Raw genomic sequence first — 20,824 nt, forward strand, 5'->3', positions numbered from 1 at the left:
GTTACTCGTAAAGAATTTCGAAAGTATGAACAGTTGTGACTTGAGAGTATTACAATACTAACTGAAAGCAGTTCAACTCTTTTTATATTTTTTGTATCAAGTGTTTTCATCATCAACTCAAGCGCGTCGATCTCTTCTGATTCACATAAAGTGCACTCAAGATCTACACTGATGGACCATGCTTGAGATGCAAACTTAAGTAAGATCATGTATTGAACTATTGATTTATAATAATATAAAACTCAACCTGTTTGAACAGGACAGATGGCCAAGATCGCATAGATAGATCCAAGGGTATAATAAGGGGACACACTAGCCACAGAGTTCTACAAATCCCATAAATTCTCCCTAAGAACAAAAATGTTCTTCCCAGCTTGTCATCAGCCAAACATTTTGGGAAGCGGCCTGACTGCCATGAATGCATCAACCATCTGCACAAACAAAAAATTGTTAGTGCAGTCAAATTGCGACGAAGCATCTCATTCAGCACATGTGGTCAGAGTGCTCGCCTAAGGGACATAGGCAACATGAGTTGGATACATGCTTGGGTTATGCGAATACTATGTTATGCAACAGATGTGGTGCATGTGTGAGCACAGAAGCGGTAGTTAACCAAGGTGCAATTGTGCGACACAACCAGATCCAATGAATTATGTACCTCATCAGTCACTTGAGCTCTAGCTCTTTGATGCCTGGCAACCAGCTCAGATAGAACTGCGATGAGTCTCTGCTTCACTTCACCAGTCAACATCCTTCCTTCCTTGTACTCCTGGTGTTGAGCTACTTAGTATTATAGAAAAAAAGGGAAGGCACCATGCAAATTATTTTTATGAATCGTAATCTAAATTACCTTCTTTATGTGCTCAAGCTCGTCATCATCTTCAAGAAAGAAGTTTAAGTACTTGATTGGAACATCCACCTGAACATAACAATGATAATTCACCAGTTAATTATGTGTCACTTATGAAAAGTACAATAATTAAGTGAGAACTGGAACTATTGCAGGAAGATTGTGGAAAACATCTTGCAATTGAGAATTTTTAGAAACAAAAGGCCATTAAGAATTGGTAGCTTCCAGTTATATATTCATATTTCTTCTGGAGTATAACTTTTCAGTTCCAAGCAAAACTCAGTATATGTCGCATAATTCAGGCACACTATTTGGTATGTACTAACATTCAAAAATAAATAACAGGGAAAGGGCTTACATCAAGGTTAGCTCCAAGTTTTCTGTGGAGCTCTATCGAGTCCTGTCCACCTGAGAAGGCATATTTATTCACCTGCAAAATTATAGAAGGTATATTTTATAAGCCAGTGGAACAAAAGAACATTACCAAAAGAGCAGTATTTCACTCAGATCTACATATCCGCCAAAATATAAACGGATTAACTAAAACATGTAGTTGATTGGTAATATTTTTTCCAGCTAAAAGTAAAAGTTCAGGATTAACCTTTGTCTTTATTTCTTTAACACTATCTGTAACATATATCGCGGAATTTGCGTCACTGGCTGACATTTTTGTGTTCTCCCCCTAAAAGAAGAAAAGAAAACAGAACCCACATAAAAATCAAAAAATTATAATGAGACAGTTTGTAGTAAAAAAGTAAACAAAATCCCTAGCTTAGTTAAAATATTAATGCCAAATACAGCAAACCTGAAGAGCAGGGAAAAATCTTGATTCAATCAGTGATGGTTTCTGATAACCAATTCTGGGAGCAACATCACGAGTCATCCTAAAATAAGGATCCTGTGGAAAAAAACACAAAATGACTCAAACTTTCAGAACAAAAGCGTAAACATGTACATTGATAGCTTTAAATCAAAATAAATTGATGCAATTTCATAATTTCTGAAGATTTACCCATAATTTGCATATGTTGGAGAGAATTCAAATTTAGTGCTGGAAATAACCAAGAATTCAACAAGGACCAGTTCAAATTATCAAAAGATTTTAATACTTTCCATATATCAGTGGGGCTCCATTGAAATCTAGTTCTTTAAAAAGAGTCCAAAACAGGCACTAATTCTGAATTTTGTGCTGCCAGACATATTGTAAGTATGCAAGCAAGTCGATACGAAGCTAATTTGTTAGTCACAATCATCATATAAAGATATGTTTGTACCTGGTCAATGGCACATGGGATAAGGCAGCGCAGTTGGTCCTTGCCAGCAAAGAGATGGGGAAACGAAGAAGGAAAGGATGGAACTGCTTGCACTGGAGGAAAGCTACACTTTCCTATGTGATCCTCAGGTGAGAATCCAAATATTCCTACAGCCTGTTATTCAAGCATAAAAATATTTAGTTAAGGATAATGCGTGAAGGTAAGTAATCAAGCTCTGGAGGTTTCAAAATATTGTTCTTAACTGAATAGCTTTACCTTATTGTATGTCACACATCTGGCAACTTTAGCCATATTTTCATAAAAGGCGCTGCAAGAAGAGTACAGAGGGTTATTACTTATTACTTTCCCACTAAATTAAACCAATCCAAAGCCAACAGCATGCTCTTGCACTTGTCGTTTAGTGACATAATGAAAAAAAATCAGTCAAACCTTTAAATATTAGTTAGCCTCAGAAAGAGTAATCTTACCCTCCGACATAACCGAAATCCGTGAAAATGAAAGTTCTGTCAACATCAAAACCGCATGCTATAATGTCTTTAGCATTTTCACGAGCAAGCCTTTTGCTTTCCTCAACAGTCAAGTTCTTCCAGTAGAACTTCTCATCGTCAGTTAGCTGTATAACTAAGGGCACCTTGAAAGCCTCCTGCAGATATCTGAGAAAAAGATCATGATGGTTAATCAACAACACCCATGGTTACGTGAAAAAAATCAGAACTGGGACTGATGTAGATTTATCAAAGAATAGTGTAGTGCGTACATCTAAGATAACATTATGGAGTGCATAAGTGTGAATAACCACATTGTTTGGAATACAACATTAGGATGACAAACAAATCTACTTGAGATTTTTAAAGATGGTTTTAAAACACACAATTTCATTGCCTTGAAGGAATATGTTAAAATGATTTATTCCTGGACATCTTTCATGGTACAAACATTGCGACACATCTGCCCTCCTATCCTGTCCATCAGTTGATTTATCAGGTAACTACCACAAGGAACGCCTCAAATTCCAGAACAGCTCATATTTTCCACAATTACAAGGATAGCCCACTGCTCGTTTTTGCTAGGTTTGTCTGTTTGCTAATCAAGAAAAGCTTTCGTGTCATTAATGGATCCGAATCGGTATTTTCTAGTGAAGAAACGTCACACGATACTCCCTTGCTGACACAGCATTGTCGAAGTACGCAACACATCCGTGAATCAAGAACAGAACAGAATACTACCTGCCAGAGTTTTGGACTGGGAACAATGCTTACTTGGTGAACATGAAAGGGATGAGGTGGCCGAGGTGCAGCGCCTCCGACGAGGGCCCCCTCCCCGTGTACAGGTAGAATTTCTCCCTCTTCTCATACAGTTCCAGTATCTCGTTAAAATCCCTATAAAAAAATCACACCGAAATTCGTCAGCACCGCCTCACCGAAAAAAAAAAGAAGGTACTTTGCTGGCGTGTCAGTACCGGTGGGCGAAGAAGAGGCCCCGGCGGAGGAAGACGTGCGGCGGGCGGCCGGTGAGGCGCGCGACGCGGTCGACGATCGCGGCGTCGAGGCGCTGGCACCCGAACTGGTCCACGAGCTTGTCGTAGTCGATGCCGCCCTTCCCCGCCGACACCTCCCACGGGCTCACCACCTGCTCCTGCTCCTCCTTCTCCTTCACGGCGTCCGCCGCCGCCATGGTCCCGCTCCCGCGAAGCAGATCTCTTCGCCCTTGCTCGCCGGCGGCGCGGAAGGGATTGAGGCGGAACAGCTAAACCTCGGGCGGCTGTTGCTGACGTGCGGGCCCGCGGGACAGCGTGAGGCGAAGAGGCGCAACTTGCCCTGGCCGCCCCCCTGGTCTCGGGTTTTATGGAGACGGAGCTGCCGCCCGGCCCGGGCCCGAGGAGTCCAAGTCCAAGTCCAACCCGGTCAGAAAGCCGCTTCCCACGTCACATCGAAATACGCCAACTGCACGCGAATACGTATTTGAGTGCGGTTTACGCTTTCTAGTGGGCCAGCTGACCAACTCACCAACCCACCCAACTAATCCCCATCCTGCCGCCGGAGGGATCTCTCGCCATGGCGCCGCCGCCCGCCACCGCCACCGCCGCGGCGGCCGCCGCCGTCCGCCCGCACCTGCTACTCCGCCGCGGAGGGGGCCTCAACCTCCCCTCGCCGCCGTGCCCCACCGCGCTCCCCTTCGCCTCGCGGGACGCGGCCGCGCGGCGCCTCCGCCTCCCGCCGCCGCGGTTCTCGCTCTCGCCCGTCCCGAAGAGCCTCTCCGCCGCCTCCCACGTCCCCGTACGGTCCCTCTTCACCGGCATCGTCGAGGAGGTCGGCCTCGTGCGCCGCCTCGGCCCGCCGCTCGCGCCGTCCGGCGGCGGCGGCGGCGAGGCTCCCGGCCTCGACCTGGAGGTCGAGACGAAGACCCTCCTCGCCGGGACGCAGCTCGGGGACAGCGTCGCGGTCGACGGCACCTGCCTCACCGTGGCGGCGATCGACCCGGCCGCGTCCACGCTCACCTTCGGCGTCGCGCCCGAGACGCTCCGCCGGACGTCGCTGGGCGAGCGCGCCCCGGGCGACGGCATCAACCTCGAGCGGGCGCTCACGCCGTCGTCCCGGATGGGGGGCCACTTCGTGCAGGGCCACGTCGACGGGACCGGCGAGATCGCCGCGTTCCGGCCCGACGGGGACTCGCTCTGGGTCACCGTGCGCGCACCGCCGGAGATCCTCAGGCTGCTCGTGCCCAAGGGCTTCGTCGCCGTCGACGGGAGCAGCCTCACCGTCGTCAGCGTCGACGACGAGGGCGGGTGGTTCGACTTCATGCTCGTGAGGTACACGCAGGACAACATCGTGCTGCCGACCAAGAAGGTTAGCGACAAGGTGAACCTGGAGGCAGATATACTGGGGAAGTATGTCGAGAAGCTCCTCGCTGGGAGGGTGGAGGCGATGGCGAAGTCCGATTCTTGAAATGCCATTGTTGAGCTGCTGAATTGCTCGTCATTCTATAGGTATTACAGCAAGGTTATGTTCATCAATAACAGCTCAGTTCATTTTGTGTAGTTGGTTGCAGCCTTTTTTTTTCTTTGAGAGAAACAGTAAAGCATCAAGTTATCGCACAAATTACTCATCATTTCGAGAAATTTAGAATTATCCATACTCTATTGCAACATATGCGGCCAAATGAAGAAGTTTCTTTTGTTGTCAGTTTAGACAAACATTAGGAAGAGGCAAACAAGAGCAACATTAAGACAATAACTGAGTAACAATGCTGCCAAATAAATGATGAACCACTTCAGAATACTCATATCTGAAGAACTTTGAAGTCTCACCATGCTGAATGTACTGTCTCATAAAAGGATCATGCAACCATGAGCCCATGACCCAGAAATTAATTTATTTTTCAACAACAGCAAATTTGGATCGATTACAAGTGTCAAATCAATTGCATCTGCGCACTCCCCTGACTGCCCTGCAGGTAGTTGCCGGGCCAAATACTGGCAGCTTCGTGGCCTCGAAAATATTATGAATGTGCCTGAAACAGTTTTGATGTTTGTCTCAATAAAGTTGCCTGTTTTGATGTTATTTGCAGAATGATACAGTAACTGATAACCAGTAACCACAACAAATAGTGCAGACCGCTGTCTTCCTCGCTTGCTTCAAGAGCATACTTGATACGTTGATTGATGCATTTTCTGTTGCCGGTATGTTGCTAAATTTTTCAAACTGCTTATTTATTCTATGCAGAGATGGAGGACTTGGATTCAATGCTTGTGCCGACTCAGCTTGGGTCCTAAGATGGAGATGAAGGCACTTCACCAATTTCACGCATGAAGTTTTTGTTATGACGTTTGGGAGATGTTCATTTGGTTGCTGCAACCTGCAACCCCAACATGGGACTCTACTGCACCTCTCCCTCTGCTGTTTGGTTCGTGAGGTCTGAGCTTTGCGATCGGAACAATGCAATTGCAGCTCCCTTTCAAATTGCAGCTGGCTGTGTAAACCCTTTCATTGATTCCAGAAAATAAGACTGTTGACTGTAGTGTACTGCAGTTTTTTTTCGTCTGTTTGGATGAACGTTAGCAGGAGGGAAAAAACAAAAAAAGGGAGAAAACAGGACACTTCTGCGTGAAAAAGGAAGAAGAAAAAACAAAAATAACAAGTGACTGATCAACAATACTGCCAGTTCCGACCAACGGAGATAACAAGAGGGTGAAAGCTTGCTGGAATGTACTGCCCCGGAGGCCCAGAGAAGGATGATGCGTGAAGGTTATGGCCTGTACACCTAGATCGTACCGGACTGGCGGTCCGTCTAGCATTGATCGAACCAGAGACTATAGCGGCTTGATTTGCTTCATGGACCGTCCATGCAATTGGATCGGTAAAAACTGGTTGGACTAGCTGTTTTTTTACAGAACCGGCGAACCGGCCGGTTTCAATTGAACCGGATGGTTTTTGATATTGGCTTCAAATGAGCTCCAAATTAGATAAATAATATATCCATTTTAATTATTTTGACGAGCTCTTTGCGATGGTAAACTTTATTTTAGCATTTGAGATTATTTTATAATGGTAAATATTTAAATTAAACTTTTTAATTTTATTAATGCAATATATATTATCTTTTCATACATATTTATTTTTGTTATGTCCCGTAAAACAACTCTAGAGCACCAAAATTTATGAAATTTATTAAATTAAGACACATCTTGCTATGATGCATTATGAAACATTGTTATTTTATTATTTTATTCGTATTCGAAAAATACGACAACATCCGTATTCGTATAGAATATAACAAAAGTGAGACTATTTAAAAGTTATATATGGATTGATGATATTAATTTTACTAGTGATTTATATTTTGAGAGTATATTAAATTTAATTATAATTATATACCTATTGAAACTACATCATTTTTAATAAATTTAATTCCTATTGTTTAATAAAATTAATATAAATGATTTTGATATGGATAATCTAATTGGTTTAAGTACTACATGTACTTATATTTAACACAATTAAAAATATTGTATCTATTTTAAATTATTAACTATTAACTATTAATTATTAAGTATTATTTACTAATTATTAATTAGTATGACGTACTTAGAGTTATATGACTAGTCATAGATTTTTAATTTTGTAAATTATTATTGGAATTATTAATATCATTAACAAATAATGATTCACTATAATTAATAATTAAAATAACCATTTATGTGTAATTTATATCGATATTAAAATAATTGAAAATATTTTTATTTTTATAATTATATTTTGACTTTTATTATATAGTTTTATTTTCTTAATTTCTCGTAGTAGATATCCGAATACAAATCCAAATCCGAACTATTCATTTTGTATTTGTATTCGAGAATATCCGTATCCGTATTCGAATTCGGATTAAAATATGGTAAATTACGACATCCGAATTCGTATCTGTGCGAATACGATCCGTTTCCACCCCTAGTCGCATCTACATCACTGCCATCACTAGCTATTTCACCATTCTATGCATGCTGAGAACACTGTGAGCTCGGGGTACAAGCTCGCGTGCAGGCACGGTACGAGCATGGCTGTCCCTTTTTTCTTTTTGAAAATCAGTACGAGCGAGTAGACTTTTCAGTGGCGCCTTCAGTGGCGCCAAGCTCGGCATCACAAATCTTAGCGTTGAGCTCGGCACGTGATCCGTGGCGCCGAGATGCTGCCACGTCACCTGCCATGCTGGTCTGGTGACGCGGACCTCGGCGCCGCGGGTCGTGGCGCCGAGACGTGTTACCTCGCCCACTCTAGGGTCAAAAACACAATTTGTTTTTTCATAGATCTAAATGTGATATTTTTTCGTGCAAGCCTCAAAAAGCAAAAAAGTCGGTTGTGCACCGCTCCACTTGCAACTTGACGTTCGCGTCGGCGCCGGCGCCGCACCTGCATGTAGATAACGTGTTCTTCTTACAATATTTCTTTAAAATTATTTTATTTTATTTAAAAAATGTGTGCTCGTAGCATCTTACGGTCTATACCTAGTATACTAATACGATCGGCCATGGGGCAACTGGGAAGCACGCGGGCGGTTACGCTTAATTAAACATTTTAACTCGGCGGGTCTGTCATCATCTCCGGATCGTCGTCGGTCCGTTGTTCATCAAGCTTCTCCTTCAGCTAGACGGCGAAAGTGAGGAGGCAACCACTGGACTGCCCCGGCCGGTCTCCAGCTCCTCTCCGGTTCGCTTCCCTCTCGCCGTCGCCACGGACAGACAGATACTGAAACCATCGCAGTCGCAGTGCCAGTGGGTGACGACGCTCTTGAGTTCCCAATTGGCTCGTACCGGAATGGGGATGTCCTAACTGACGCTGGGCACTGCTGCTGGACCCGTCCCGCCTTCCTTTCTTCCACACGACGTTTTTGGATGGACGCGTGCGGCTGGCGGCCGGGGAACTGCCCACACGGCTGGCCCGGCGCCACACACCGCGCCGTTCACCGACGGGGAATCTAATCCGCCGTGCTTTCTGAAGATACGCCCGGTCAGTGTCTGTGCGATCGTTCCGTCTGCTTGGAAAGACCCGCGCCGCAAGGATCTGTTGCTGAAGGAAGAAGAAACCGATGGATCGCCTCACGAGTAGAGCAGACAGCGGCGGGAGCTGCTCCGATCCTGGGCATGATGGCATGTGGAGCTCGACGAGTTCGTCCTATTGTGACAGACCCGCCGAGTTAAAACGCTTAATTAAGCGTAACCGCCATCATGCGTAACCCCCCGTGCGGATTCTCGGTTGGGGGTGTGGTGCTGCTGTCAGTCTCAGTTTTTTTTATAAGGTAAACTGCTTAATTTCATTGAAAGATTGTCATGAGCAGATTACAGAGAGGGGCGAAAAATATCCCCAATTAAAAGAGCACAATGATTGTAAAATATAACATTGATTAGAACTATGAGTGGCTTGACAGGAGAAGAGACAAGGTCCTAATGGTGAGACTTGTCTGGCCTGTTTAGCGATAGAATCGGCTAGCCGATTTGAAGAGCGACTAATCTTGAGGACTGAGATGTGCTGAAGATCATGTCCTGCTTGAAATTCAGCTATGAGGGGTCTCAATTTCCAATCAGAGATGTTATGTGTGTTTCGGTATGCATCGAAGCATTTGACGATCTTCTCGCTATCCGTCATGAAAGTTATCTGCTGCATACGCAAGAAGGCTGAAATTCTTGCTGCAAGGACAGCAGCCAGCGATTCAGCTTGGAGAACATCCATGGGGTTTGGAATGGAGGCCTGAATCTGTACATGCATTCTTTGTGAAGCTCCGGGCTCGCACAGGATGACAATTCGATCCGATTCCAGCGCGCTGTGAGGCTAGAAATATCAATAGCTTAGGCCCAATGCAAGAAAAACTTGCGTCCTACATCGTCTCAGTTAGAGTTACATGTTAATTTGTTCTACAAGCTTCTATTTTTTTTTAATTTTAATATGCATTATTATTTATTTTGTTAAAAATACTAAAACGTATCCACGTATCGGATTTTTTAGGAAAATGTCATATCCGCTTATCCGTATCGGCCCGATACGGGCTGGAACACGGGAAGAGAGCTTCGGGCCATGGTTGGGGCTTGGAATCGGCTCGAGCCGTGGTTCGGGATTGGAGGCTTTGAGCTGCAGAAGCACAACGGGTTGGACCACGGTTTGCCGGTGGCTCAGTCGGATTCACCCGTCCGGCTGCAGAATAGATTATTGTGTGGTCGACCACAGAGATAAATACATCTAATACTCAACATCTCTCGACAAGTTTCGTACCATGCTTATTCTACGTAGCATGTACAACATGTACCTCGCACTCCTGATGCGTATATATATGAACGCCATATTATATGTCTTCACACGAAAATTATTGAGTACTAGCTAGTCAGTCAGCGCTTTCTTGATGCTCTGCTGGAGTTCGTCTTCCTTGAGGCCGACGACCTTGCCCACCTGCTTGCAGTTCTTGAATAGCACGAACGTCGGATACGCTCCCTCCACTCCGCAAATCCGCGCCAAAAGCTGCACGGTTAATTAATTGATTGCAATAATCACGCGCTCCGCTTCCAACTAAATAATAATACATGCATGGAATCATCTGGTTGTGTCTGCTGTACCTCGAAGTTGTCGACGTCCAACTTGCAGAACTCTGCCTGGCCTTTATACTTCTTGGCGAGGTCCTCCAACAGCTCGTCCATGGCCTTGTACAGTGTGGATTTCTTGTCGTAGAACTCATACACCAACTAGATAATTTCAAACATTATTAGAGTTCTACTAGATGTCGAGTCTCCAGAAAAGAAAAGATAAAATTAAGAAACTTGAGAGATCGAAAAGCTGCTACTAGCTAGGTTATTAGGCACGTACCAGCTTGTGTGGAGCAGCCCGGTCCCAACGCGATTGCCATTCCTTCATATCTTTGATCGAGATCACATGGTCGGGAGAGTTATCCTGAGGGGGTTTGGTTAATATTGGTTTGTCTCCCAACGCATGTATTGCCACCGCATAACGGAAGGTGTCCGGAGTTAATATTACTATATTAACTGCAGGATAGCGTCTACCTACAGAATTAAACAAAATCAAGTAAGTGGTGTAGTTAAAATTACAGGAAAGTAATAAAGTTTTTTTATTGGATAATAAATCAGTTTGAAGAGAACACAACAACAGGGATCCAGAACCGAAAATCCGAGATCTGTGTGCTCTGCGCACATCGTTTCTGTTAGCGGGCTCGAATAGAAAGAGGAAGAAAGAAAGAAAGAAAAAAGATGGAGCAGGGAGCACCGCGGCATGCATACCATCCGTAGTAGGTTCGAGCCACATCCCCAATCTCCCCGACCACCATTTCCACTGGTTGCGCCGATTGTAGTAATAGTAGCTGTTCATGCTGGATTAGGAGGGGTGAGCTCGTGAGAAAGGAGCTAGTAAGACAGTGCAATGTGATCGATGGCATTATTATATAGTGGGCCGGTGAGCTAAGACTGGCTCCAAGGGAGCCCCCCTATAGCTCCCCCACCCAATATAGGGGGAGTTTTAGAGAAACTTGGCTCCAACGGTTCCCCTAAACCTTCCCCCATACGGGGGGAGTTGATTCTCCCCTTATACTCTAATCATGCTATTTGTTTATGATAAAAAATTTACTTGAATTCCGTAACATAATAATAATACACATTATGGTAGTATAAATATAGTATGATTTTTTTTTAAATTTAAAAATAATAAATAAATGATTAATGAATGAGGTACAGTGTATAGGAGAATGGATATGGGGGAATGATTGGAAAGGAAGAAATATAGAGGGATGAATCTTTTAGGAGGAAATAGTAAAATATAATATAAAGTACATATAAGGAGAGTTGGATGGGAGGAATGGTTGAAGACAGACTAAGGCCTACGGGTGGATCAGCCGTATGGATGCGGCAAAGAATGTCCTCACAAAGCTTAGTCTTGCGGGTCTCGTGTACGCGCTCCACGTCCCCCTGTATTAAGTCGTACCTATCTTCAATCCAAAAACTTTAGCGAATAGAAAAATATGCACAATTCACTTATATTCCATCGCTGTGCGTGGGGTAAAGAATAGATGCTCGGAAGGTTTTGCGCACCGGCCTGTCGTGTACCTGATCCAAGGCTGCGCTGTCTGGCGGCCGGCAAAGTATAATGCTTTCAATTATTTTCTTTGCTGCTTTCTAAAACACAAGTTTATTTTTGCACACTGCTACTACTACCTCCAGTCAACAATGCACCACTGATCTAGATGTTGGTTTCATTTATCTAACAATGTATTTTTCTTGGGGATTTATTCTCAAAAGTTATAAACGAAGGCCACCTTCCTATCAAATCCCAGATGCTCACATCTGCAGCGCACCCACTTGATAGCTAACGCACCTGCGGTGCAAACTCGAACTTTGCTCCATCAAAGAATCAGAGAATATTAGGCGCAGCGGGCATCAAAGAAAGACACCTAAAGGAATGAAGATGGGGTGGCGTGTGTGTCTTTAAAGATTCCGACTCCACTCCTTTAGACAAGAAGAATTCCCAATTCCCCACTCACACTACTTTTGTCAACATAGATTTACTATATTCCCAGCCCTCGATTCCTGGGGCCAGAAACTATGTAGGACCTGTTTGAAACGTGAATTTTTCCCCCCGTTCTAGCATTGTTATGTAAAATCAAACTGATTCTTATGATTTTTTTTTGCAGAATTCTGACGTTCCAAACAACGAATGGGGAGTGCGTGCTGGGTGGGGGGGGGGGGGGGGGGGGGGGAGGGGGGGGGGGGGGGCATCGCCACTGTTGGCACTGTTTTGCGCCAAATACCAGGTGCACACTTAGTGCAAATCCGATCTCTTCGTGGCTGCTGAGAAAACCAGAGCCTTCGGAATTAACGTGTCCACCGTGAAAGCCGGGTGGATAGCGCTGCGGCCAAGATATAGCTATCACATTTACGTGGTGAAGGACGACTGGTTTACGAGCAAACCAGCAAAGGGTAAGTATCGTGCTTACATGGCGACGGATGATTAGTTTACGAGCAAACTAGCAAAGGCCGATGAAGATCTCGCCCGGAAGGGATCGGACCCAGTCAGGGTGTGAGCATCGTCAGGTTGCCCTAAATCGGTCGGCGAGCCTAGGGCGCCATCTCTGGTCGTTGGATCAGAAGATGAACAGATACTAGGGTTTGGAAAAGAGAGGTAAAAGGAGAAACACGATAAAAGTAGTAAATTCGATTGGATTGTGTGTGTTGTTTTTTCAATCGGCTGTAACCATTTATATTTATTGGGTGGAGTGATTTTTTTCCCATCAGGAATCGGAGTAGATACATAGAAAGGTGCCAGATTACAATTCTCACTAGAATTCTGTACCAAATCCGAAGCCTCTGGAATTTAATTTCGGGCCCTCCGGTTTCCAGCAGCAGTGAATAAATCAATCTTCATAACTCTTGCATTCGAAGTCCAAATTGGGCAATCCATATATGCATTTTGATCGTCTCGACAAGTTCTATGTGATGGTATGCTCCATTTCCTTATTTTAGGTCATCTATAAATCCGGACCCACTGGTTTTGGAAACCAAAGTCTCCGGTCTTTTCCAGAAATTCCCGGGACTCTCCAACTTTGGTCCACATGGCTGCTCTATCCAATCTGCATATATGACTTCCTTGACCTTCAAGCTATACCATATTCATGAAACAATAAGCATTAGTTCCTTTATTCTCCGATCTTGCCAAAAAAAATTCAACATATGCCCCCTGATTTTTTTTTGGCAAAGCTTGCGTGCAAAAAAAATACTCTTTCGACCAGAATGCTCAGGGCGATATCTACTCCACTGGCTATATTATTTCTAAGGGCGATACTCGTGTTATCGGCCATATGTCTCCAAGCACTTTGTCACAAATATTGTCATTAAGAACTCAAAGCTAGCATTCATATCTTCCACACGAATGATCTCAACTTCACTTCTATGTTGTACGCATTGGAAATTCTAGCTTTGTCTCTCTTAGTTTCCTGAAAGCATCCAAATTCACCTCTATGGGCAAAACGGCCTCTGGATCATAGACAAGCTTGAAAAGACTAGCTTTAGTAGCATATGTCTAGATATGCAATGAGCTTATAAAGTTTCAGAGAAAACCTCATGCCATCTTCTAGGATTATCTTCAAAATCATATTACTCAACTCGGCTTGAATTGACCTCTTTATGCATCACACTCTTGAAAAGAATAGCTTTGCTCCACTTTGAACTATCCATGGCTTGATGAGAACATTTCAGTAAGCACCAATTGAACCTTAGCGAATTTCTGGCTCTCCTCACATCCTTTGTAATATCAAAATCAATCGGTAATCATAATGGATCAATAAAGCCCACTCATCTTTGGAACTGCTTGATGCGTAGGAAAAAGTCCGTTGGTAGCCCCACAACTATTACTGGTGTCCTAGTTTGGCCCTTGAACTCGAAAACCAGATACCGGTGGCCCTCCAACTATCAAAACCATTCACATTTGGCCCTCCAGGCGGTTTCGGCTGACATGGCAGTGGGGCCCAGAGGTCAGCTTCTTTTCCCTTCCTCCTCTCCCCCATTCTCTCTCTGACATATGGGCCCATGGTCTTCTTCCTCTCTCTGCGGGGAGCTGCTGCCTTCTCTCCTCGTCTCTCTCCCTCTAACGTTTGGCCGCCGCTGCCTTCTCGGCCGCGCCGAGTCGAACCGCTCTAGGTCGATCCCTGTCACCTGCGCGGCCGCGCGAAGCGCCACCTTGCCCGCTGCCACTGCCGTGAGCGCGGTGGTCAGCACCCGCCGCGCAACCTGCCACAACACCTCCTCCGACTCTAGGAATGTGAAGGAGAAGGCCGCGACAGTAGGGAGCTTCCAGAGCACGCTGAGGTCGTCGTCGCCGCCCGAGAGGTCAATTTGGAGGGGGAAGGCTGGGGAGGTGGGTATCAATGTATCACCGTGCGGGGCGGTCCCGGCGGACATGACGGCGCAGGCGGTCAGGGTTTGTCGACGTGAAGCTGCTCTGGTGGACGGTGGCTCGACACGAGAGGTCAGGAAGGTCGAGGTGGACCAAGCGCAGCTCCCTGCCGATGGAATCGGCGCCCGACGGCTTAGGCGGCCCGGATTTGGGGCGGCATTGCAAGGTGGTCCGAAACAGGGGTGGCCCCCATGGGGAACTGAGCTCTTGTGAACTTGTGCTTCAGCTCTGGTGGCTTGGCGATACACCGCAGTGCATGATGGAGCAAGCAGGCAGGCGTGCGACAAAGCGGAGGGGACAATGGGGAGGAAGGACACCCGGGCAACGGCTCGGCTCAGCTCTAGCGATGCCGTCGCGCGGCAGTTCTCACTCGCGCAAGGCAGAGCAGAGCACAGGGCGTGGCGAGGATGGCACGATGCGGTGGTGAGCTCTTCCCGGACGGCAGCTTGGCTCACTTGCGGAAGGCCGGCAATGGCCTAGGCAACAACACGAGCGATGGCATGCAGCAGCTTGGTGCTCTGCTCGGTGGTGAAGAGAGAGAAAGGGGAGAAAAGAGAGAAGAAGGCCATGGGCCCACATGTCAGAGAGAGAAAGAGGAGAGAGGCAAGGAAGGGAAAAGGAGCTGACATGTGGGCCCACTGCCACGTTAGCCGAAACCACCATCAAAATCGCCCGGAGGGCCAAATGTGAACGGTTTTGGTGGTTGGAGGGCCGCCGGTGTCTGGTTTTCAAGTTCAGGGGCCAAACGTGGACTCCAGTGATAGTTGAGGGGCCACCAATGAACTTTTTTTCTTGACGCGTACCACAAATACCTTTATGAATTGTATCTGAGCTATTCTAGTTTGATTTTGATACAAACACTTCAGCAGCAAATCATCAAAAGTTCAGCGATATAATTCATCATCTACTAGGACATATTTAAATGCCATAAGTCGAACCTTTCTATTAGCTCCTTTGCTGGGATCTCGTACATAATCTTCAGTAGGCTCCCTCCAAACATCAGATTCAGCAATTTATTGTTTGAATAATCTAAAGCCGAATTGGCATTTTCCTGAACAATTCCGAATCTTCGGATTCAAAAACCGGAGCCTCCTGTTTTTCATTTTCCAGAACATTAACATCAGCTTCAAGCATTGGCTTTTTCATTATAGCAATTATGCGTCGTCAGCTGCTTCTCTGCCTCCACGAATGACGATGACTCCTACGCGGTGGTGAAGTACAGCTCGCCGCTGTTGAGTACGCACGCCGCAAACCCAAGCGGCGACCCCAGCCCCATGACGGTGCGGAGCCAAGGGCCTTGTCATCATGATCGGCATCCAACATGTCCTCTAGATCACCAGGCGGTGATACGAAATCGATCGGTGTGGGTGACTGTTGAAATTTTTTAGCGTTAGGAATGAATCCGCAAGGGCAAAGATATCATCGTAGTTTTCACCTAGAAGTATTTCAGGATATCGTATCTACAGGGGGAACGTGAGTATACTATCTAAGGCTCGAGTTCGTCCAAGGACACCACACTACCAAATAGGGAAGGGGTAGAGAGGATTTCTAAGGCTTAGGGTCAAAGGTAAGATAACGCTAACTAGTTGTTCACTTCGGGCTACCAGCTTCCTGTGGATAAAACCAGCAAGCTCTGGTAATCAAGGCTACTATGATATACCCAGACGTGGAGGGTTTCGCTAGCACAAAATAAGGCTGTCACCACCTGCAAGCTACCTCTACAAACCGTGGGGTGATATCACAACTAAAGGAAGAGTCTAGTCTAGACACCACGTCTACACCGTCTTCTACTAACTCTAGAGGTGTACAGAACATCCGTCTCTGTCAGGAGTCATACTCTAGAGGCATCCACTAAACTAGTGAATGATGGTCCCGTAAACAACTAGGGAACTAGCACTACTTAACTAAGAACCTAAAACACAAAGAAGATCATGAACACTTACTATGATTAATAAGCATCCGTCGAGGTACAAACTGGAGGAGCGTGCCAGTAGCACAACACCGGCACCTCCCCGACTCTCCCTCACTCTCTCCCTATTTTTCTAGCACTAGCTAACTAGCACTAAGCCTCCAAGAGAGCCCAAAGCTCAAATGTGCAAAGTGGAAACTCAAGAGAGGAAGTGTGAAGTGTGTCTCCATTTGAGTCCCCCATCTACTATTTATGGAAGGGTGCCATGGCCTCTTCTGCTGCGAGATGAAGCCCCAGCCTCCTTGAATAGCCTTTGCCGTCCAATGGAGAGCTGACACGTGCAAGATGGTGGTTAGAGGCGCCGAGATTAGCTCGGCCGACCTAGGTGGTCGGCCAACCTAAAGGCACCGCCTTTGGTCACCTCCTTTGGCTGTGAGACTGTCTGGTGGGTCCCTATGTCAGTTATGGTTGAGTGGGCCTATTCCAAGTCGGTTTGCTAGCTTTGGTGGGCCCATAGATCCTCGTGCACGCGTCTGATTCGTCGAGAAGGTGTTGCCTTGGATCGATGACGTGTCACCTTGCTTATGGGTTGTGCTTCCCTCTCATTCCCATGCATAAGTAACCTGCATACAAATATTCACCAGCACTTTATGAAATTCGTTAGTAATAACTCCTACCACTAATGTTGACGCTCATCTTTTATGCGCTCATGCAGGTGCTGGTGGCTTGCTCTAAACCATGGGAGGCTAACCGGCGTGCTCTGATGGTCGGGTTTTTTAGCTTGATGTTTGGAGCCCGTTTTACCTGTATTTCTGCCCAAATTCTGATATAGCAATATTTCAAAGGGGAAACGCGGAATTGGTCCTTTTTAGGTAAAATATGCAGCCATGAGATTTTAATTCTCATGATTTTTAGATCAAAATGATGCTCAAAATGGATTGTTATTGAGCGTGAACAGTGATGCGAGCGCAGTGACTAGCGTCACGCCAGGGGCCGGAGTGGTTGGCATCACAGGTGTGTTGGTCGCCGCGAGCGGGGAGTGTACTGCCGCAGGGCTCCTCCGTGCAGCCTCCGCTGCCGCGGTTGTGAGCTCCGTCCCCTCAGATACTCGATGATGAATGAATCTCGCCCGCTCTCCTCAAGCGCGTCTCCGCGCCCTCGTTCCACCGTGCTTCCTCGTCGAACATGGCGTTGCGTGTCACATGCACACGCCCATCCACAGGATTGTACATCCTGTAGGCGTTAGATCCCGCTTCATAGCCGACGAAGATCATCGGTGTGCTGCGCTCCTCTAGCTTGTTCAAGTGTGGCTTGGTGTTCGAAATAGAGCAATACACCCAAACGTACGAAAGAAGCCCACCAACGGCTTCTCACAATGCCAGGCTTCATAGGGCGTCTTTCCCTCGAGGCTGCATGTCAGAGAGCGGTTCAGGATGAACCCCGCCTCACCCCAAAAATTCCAGGCTGACCCTTTGCGATCACCAGCATGCTTCTTGCGATACCAACAATGTTTTGATTACGGTGCTCGACTTCACTGTTTTGTTGAGGCGAGTAGGAGGTCGTGAGTTGCCGCTAAACTCCCTCCACAACACAGTAGGCCCCAAACTACACCAACATGAACTCCCCTCCGCAGTCGGTGCGGAGTGCTTTCAACTTGCGGCCAGACACCACCTCAGCTCCGGCCTCGAAGCGCTTGATCACCATCGACGCCTGATCCTTCCTCGCTAGTAGCATGAGCCACATCAAGTGACTCAAGTCGTCCACCAGCAGCAGGAAATAGCAGTTGCCACTTGGAGTCATTGGCGAGATCAGCCCGCAGATGTCGTCGTGCAAAAAGTCGAGGACGCCTATGGCTCGATGTTGTGCACGCTCTGGGAATGGATTGCACCGCTGCTTCCCCCACAAAGCAGCTCTCACACAATTGATCTACGTGATCAATCTGCGGGAGACCTCGCACCATGTCCCTGTGAGGGACCGAAACTGGCGACCAGAGGGGGGTGAATGGGAGCCGATCAAAATTTCTTCGAAATTTGAAACGTCGGCCTATGTCCCAAAATCACCGCAAGCCCTCGAACCTAGGTCAGCGAGAATAACTATGGACAAGCTATCTCGAAGCAGAAGACCTAAGTCGCAGCGCGGAAGCAAAGGCGAGAGAAACTTCTCAAACCGCAGCGCAGCACACACAGACCGGTCCAACCGGTGCACTGGACCGGTCTGACCGGTCGGGCAGTTCAAACCCAGACAGACCGGTCTCGCCCACCGGTCTGACCGGTGTCATCCAGAAAATCCGCAAACAAACCTTCAAACCACGAATCTCGAGCAAACGAAGTCCAAATCCAACCAAACTTGGAGGAAAGCTTCGTAACTACCCCGTGAACATATCCCCAAAAGATCTCACCCAAAAGATTCACGGATCGAGAGAAATCGAGGAAAGATCAAAGAGGATTGGGGTTTTCTCAAGAACACAAAATCGCCAATTCGTGAGAACCCATGATTCCAGGGGGTTTGGCACTGGCTATATGCATAGGAATCGTTCCAAAGAGTTCATCAAACCACGAAATCAAAGGTTGTTCTCCTCCAAACAAGAAATACACCAAAAGAGGAGAATTGAACACAAAACGCAAGAGAGAATGGGAGGATGAGATGCTCAGCACATACAAGTGAATCTCAAACAAATTTCATCCATTAATCTCAGAGGAATTCACCTATACAAAGGCTAGAGCCATCCGCCCATCATCCACCCTCTAGATTGGAGAGAAAAGCTATAATCTAAACTCTCTTTGTGTTGGAGACCTTGGCCCTAACCTGAGCAGGGGGAGGGGGAAGGAAAAACCGAAAAGGACTCAAGAGACTCGAAACCCTCCACCTGGAGAAGGGGGGGCTTTTATACCCGGCTGCTGCGGCCAGACCGGTCAGACCGGTCTAGGGGACCGGTCAGACCGGTCGGGTCTGCAGTAGCCCACTGTACAGACTCGATCGACGACTGAGCTCCTTTCTTCGACTCAAAGTCTTTGATGCGATGCCGCCACATTAACGAAGTACCGGTCCGCGGTTTTGGAGGGTCCGCGAAACTTGGGTAGGTGGCCGGTTTTGAGAAAACCGCCAAAACTCCACGCGCGGGAAGATTCCCGCCTCCACGCCATGGCCCTAGACGGCGTTTCTGCCTCGGCCTTCTGATGGCTCTAGACGCCGCCCGACGCCCGTCACCTCCTCGCCCGCAGCGAGGCCCTAGACGTCGTCGACGCCCGTCGCCTCCGTCAGTCCCGAGACCGATGCCCGTGCCTCCACGACTTGGCGTCTTCAACCGCTGTCCACCCCCTTGGTTTTGTGGCACAAACCATGAAACCCGCCTTCCGTTGCCGCTTGCGCCCTCGATCCAGGAGTGAACGCCACAGCTACCGCCCGGTTCGAGCTCCGGTCCCGGCTGCCCTTCACCGCCGTCCACCGCACGCCACAGCAGCTCCCCGTCGACACTCGACGCCCGTGTACCTGCAATCCACAAACCAAGCGCACGATCACACCGCACGATTGACAATTCACTCATCACAGGCGGGATAGAGTACTCACATTTCTCAATCTCTCCCTTGATGAGTGCATTGTCAACACACCACAAACGAACCAAGAGAAGTGAAACCAGAGAAGAACAAAGAAGCACGAAAGAGAAGAACTCAAGCAAGTGACGAAAAGCTCAGAAAGGCAAGAACAGTCACTTACTCAAGCAAAATCGATCCCCTAAGACAAGGGCAATGGCTCGACGCAATCGAACAAAAGCCAAAACATGACTCATCAAAGACAGAGGTAACGCTCGACGCAGTCATGCTGAAAGCGGAGAGAAAACCAGTAGCCAACCAAAGAAGAAACTCCCAAACCAAAGTTTTTCCCTCTCACAGGTGCAACTCTCCCAAAATGATGCACTCTCAAAGCCCTGTGCACAACAAGTTTTTCAAAAATCAAACAGGTCTCCCCCTTGTTCGATCACTTCCCCCAAAATTCTCCCTCTTGTTGGCATATGCACACATCAAGCCTAAAAAGACCGAAAGTTCCCCCTGAAGCTGAGACTCCCCCTAAACAGATGCTATGCAATGCAGGAGGTGTAGGTGAAAGCATTCAGGGATACAAAGATATGAGCGACATCTAGTCACAAGCATGTGTGCATCCATAAACAAGACCTGTATCTAGCTCAACAGGGTATATCAAATCAGTCTAGAGCTAGGCAAGATCAGTTTAGGAGAAATAAAAGCATCACTCATGATCTAGCACTAACAGGTAGGGAATGGAAAGCATTGCTAATCATACTCATACAGGTGATCCAAACTCAGTCAAAAAAGTTGCCAACATTCATTTTTCAATCAAATTTATA

General features: G+C 46.8%; 3 protein-coding genes across 4 annotated transcripts; 1 reads left to right on the plus strand and 2 right to left on the minus strand.

Annotated features, from left to right (window-relative positions):
* Positions 1–182: 182 nt before the first annotated feature.
* Positions 183–3,940, minus strand: LOC120699685 (tryptophan--tRNA ligase, cytoplasmic-like). Its single transcript, XM_039983715.1, has 11 exons — positions 3,584–3,940; positions 3,384–3,503; positions 2,592–2,777; positions 2,380–2,431; positions 2,125–2,277; positions 1,656–1,748; positions 1,452–1,532; positions 1,209–1,280; positions 851–919; positions 659–769; positions 183–431 (listed from the first exon to the last, which is right to left on the minus strand). The coding sequence occupies exons 1-11, from the start codon at positions 3,796–3,798 to the stop codon at positions 381–383; spliced, it is 1,203 nt and encodes a 400-aa protein (XP_039839649.1). The 5' UTR covers positions 3,799–3,940; the 3' UTR covers positions 183–380.
* A 172-nt stretch (positions 3,941–4,112) lies between these two features.
* LOC120699686 (riboflavin synthase-like) lies at positions 4,113–6,160 on the plus strand. 2 transcript variants are annotated; one of them, XR_005685538.1, is made up of 2 exons: positions 4,113–5,123; positions 5,847–6,160. XR_005685538.1 is itself a non-coding variant. In XM_039983716.1 (2 exons), exon 1 carries the CDS (start codon positions 4,179–4,181, stop codon positions 5,067–5,069), a length of 891 nt encoding a protein of 296 aa, XP_039839650.1. In that variant the 5' UTR covers positions 4,121–4,178; the 3' UTR covers positions 5,070–5,110; positions 5,847–6,160. The 2 variants fall into 2 exon arrangements, 1 of the variants encoding a protein (XP_039839650.1); XM_039983716.1 differs by having other exon boundaries at positions 4,121–5,110.
* A 3,569-nt stretch (positions 6,161–9,729) lies between these two features.
* Positions 9,730–11,096, minus strand: LOC120699688 (thioredoxin H-type 2-like). Its single transcript, XM_039983721.1, has 4 exons — positions 10,895–11,096; positions 10,467–10,660; positions 10,220–10,345; positions 9,730–10,124 (listed from the first exon to the last, which is right to left on the minus strand). The coding sequence occupies exons 1-4, from the start codon at positions 10,980–10,982 to the stop codon at positions 9,987–9,989; spliced, it is 546 nt and encodes a 181-aa protein (XP_039839655.1). The 5' UTR covers positions 10,983–11,096; the 3' UTR covers positions 9,730–9,986.
* Positions 11,097–20,824: the final 9,728 nt, after the last annotated feature.

This window comes from Panicum virgatum, chromosome 3K, assembly GCF_016808335.1.
Source record: "Panicum virgatum strain AP13 chromosome 3K, P.virgatum_v5, whole genome shotgun sequence".
Lineage (NCBI taxonomy): Eukaryota > Viridiplantae > Streptophyta > Magnoliopsida > Poales > Poaceae > Panicum > Panicum virgatum.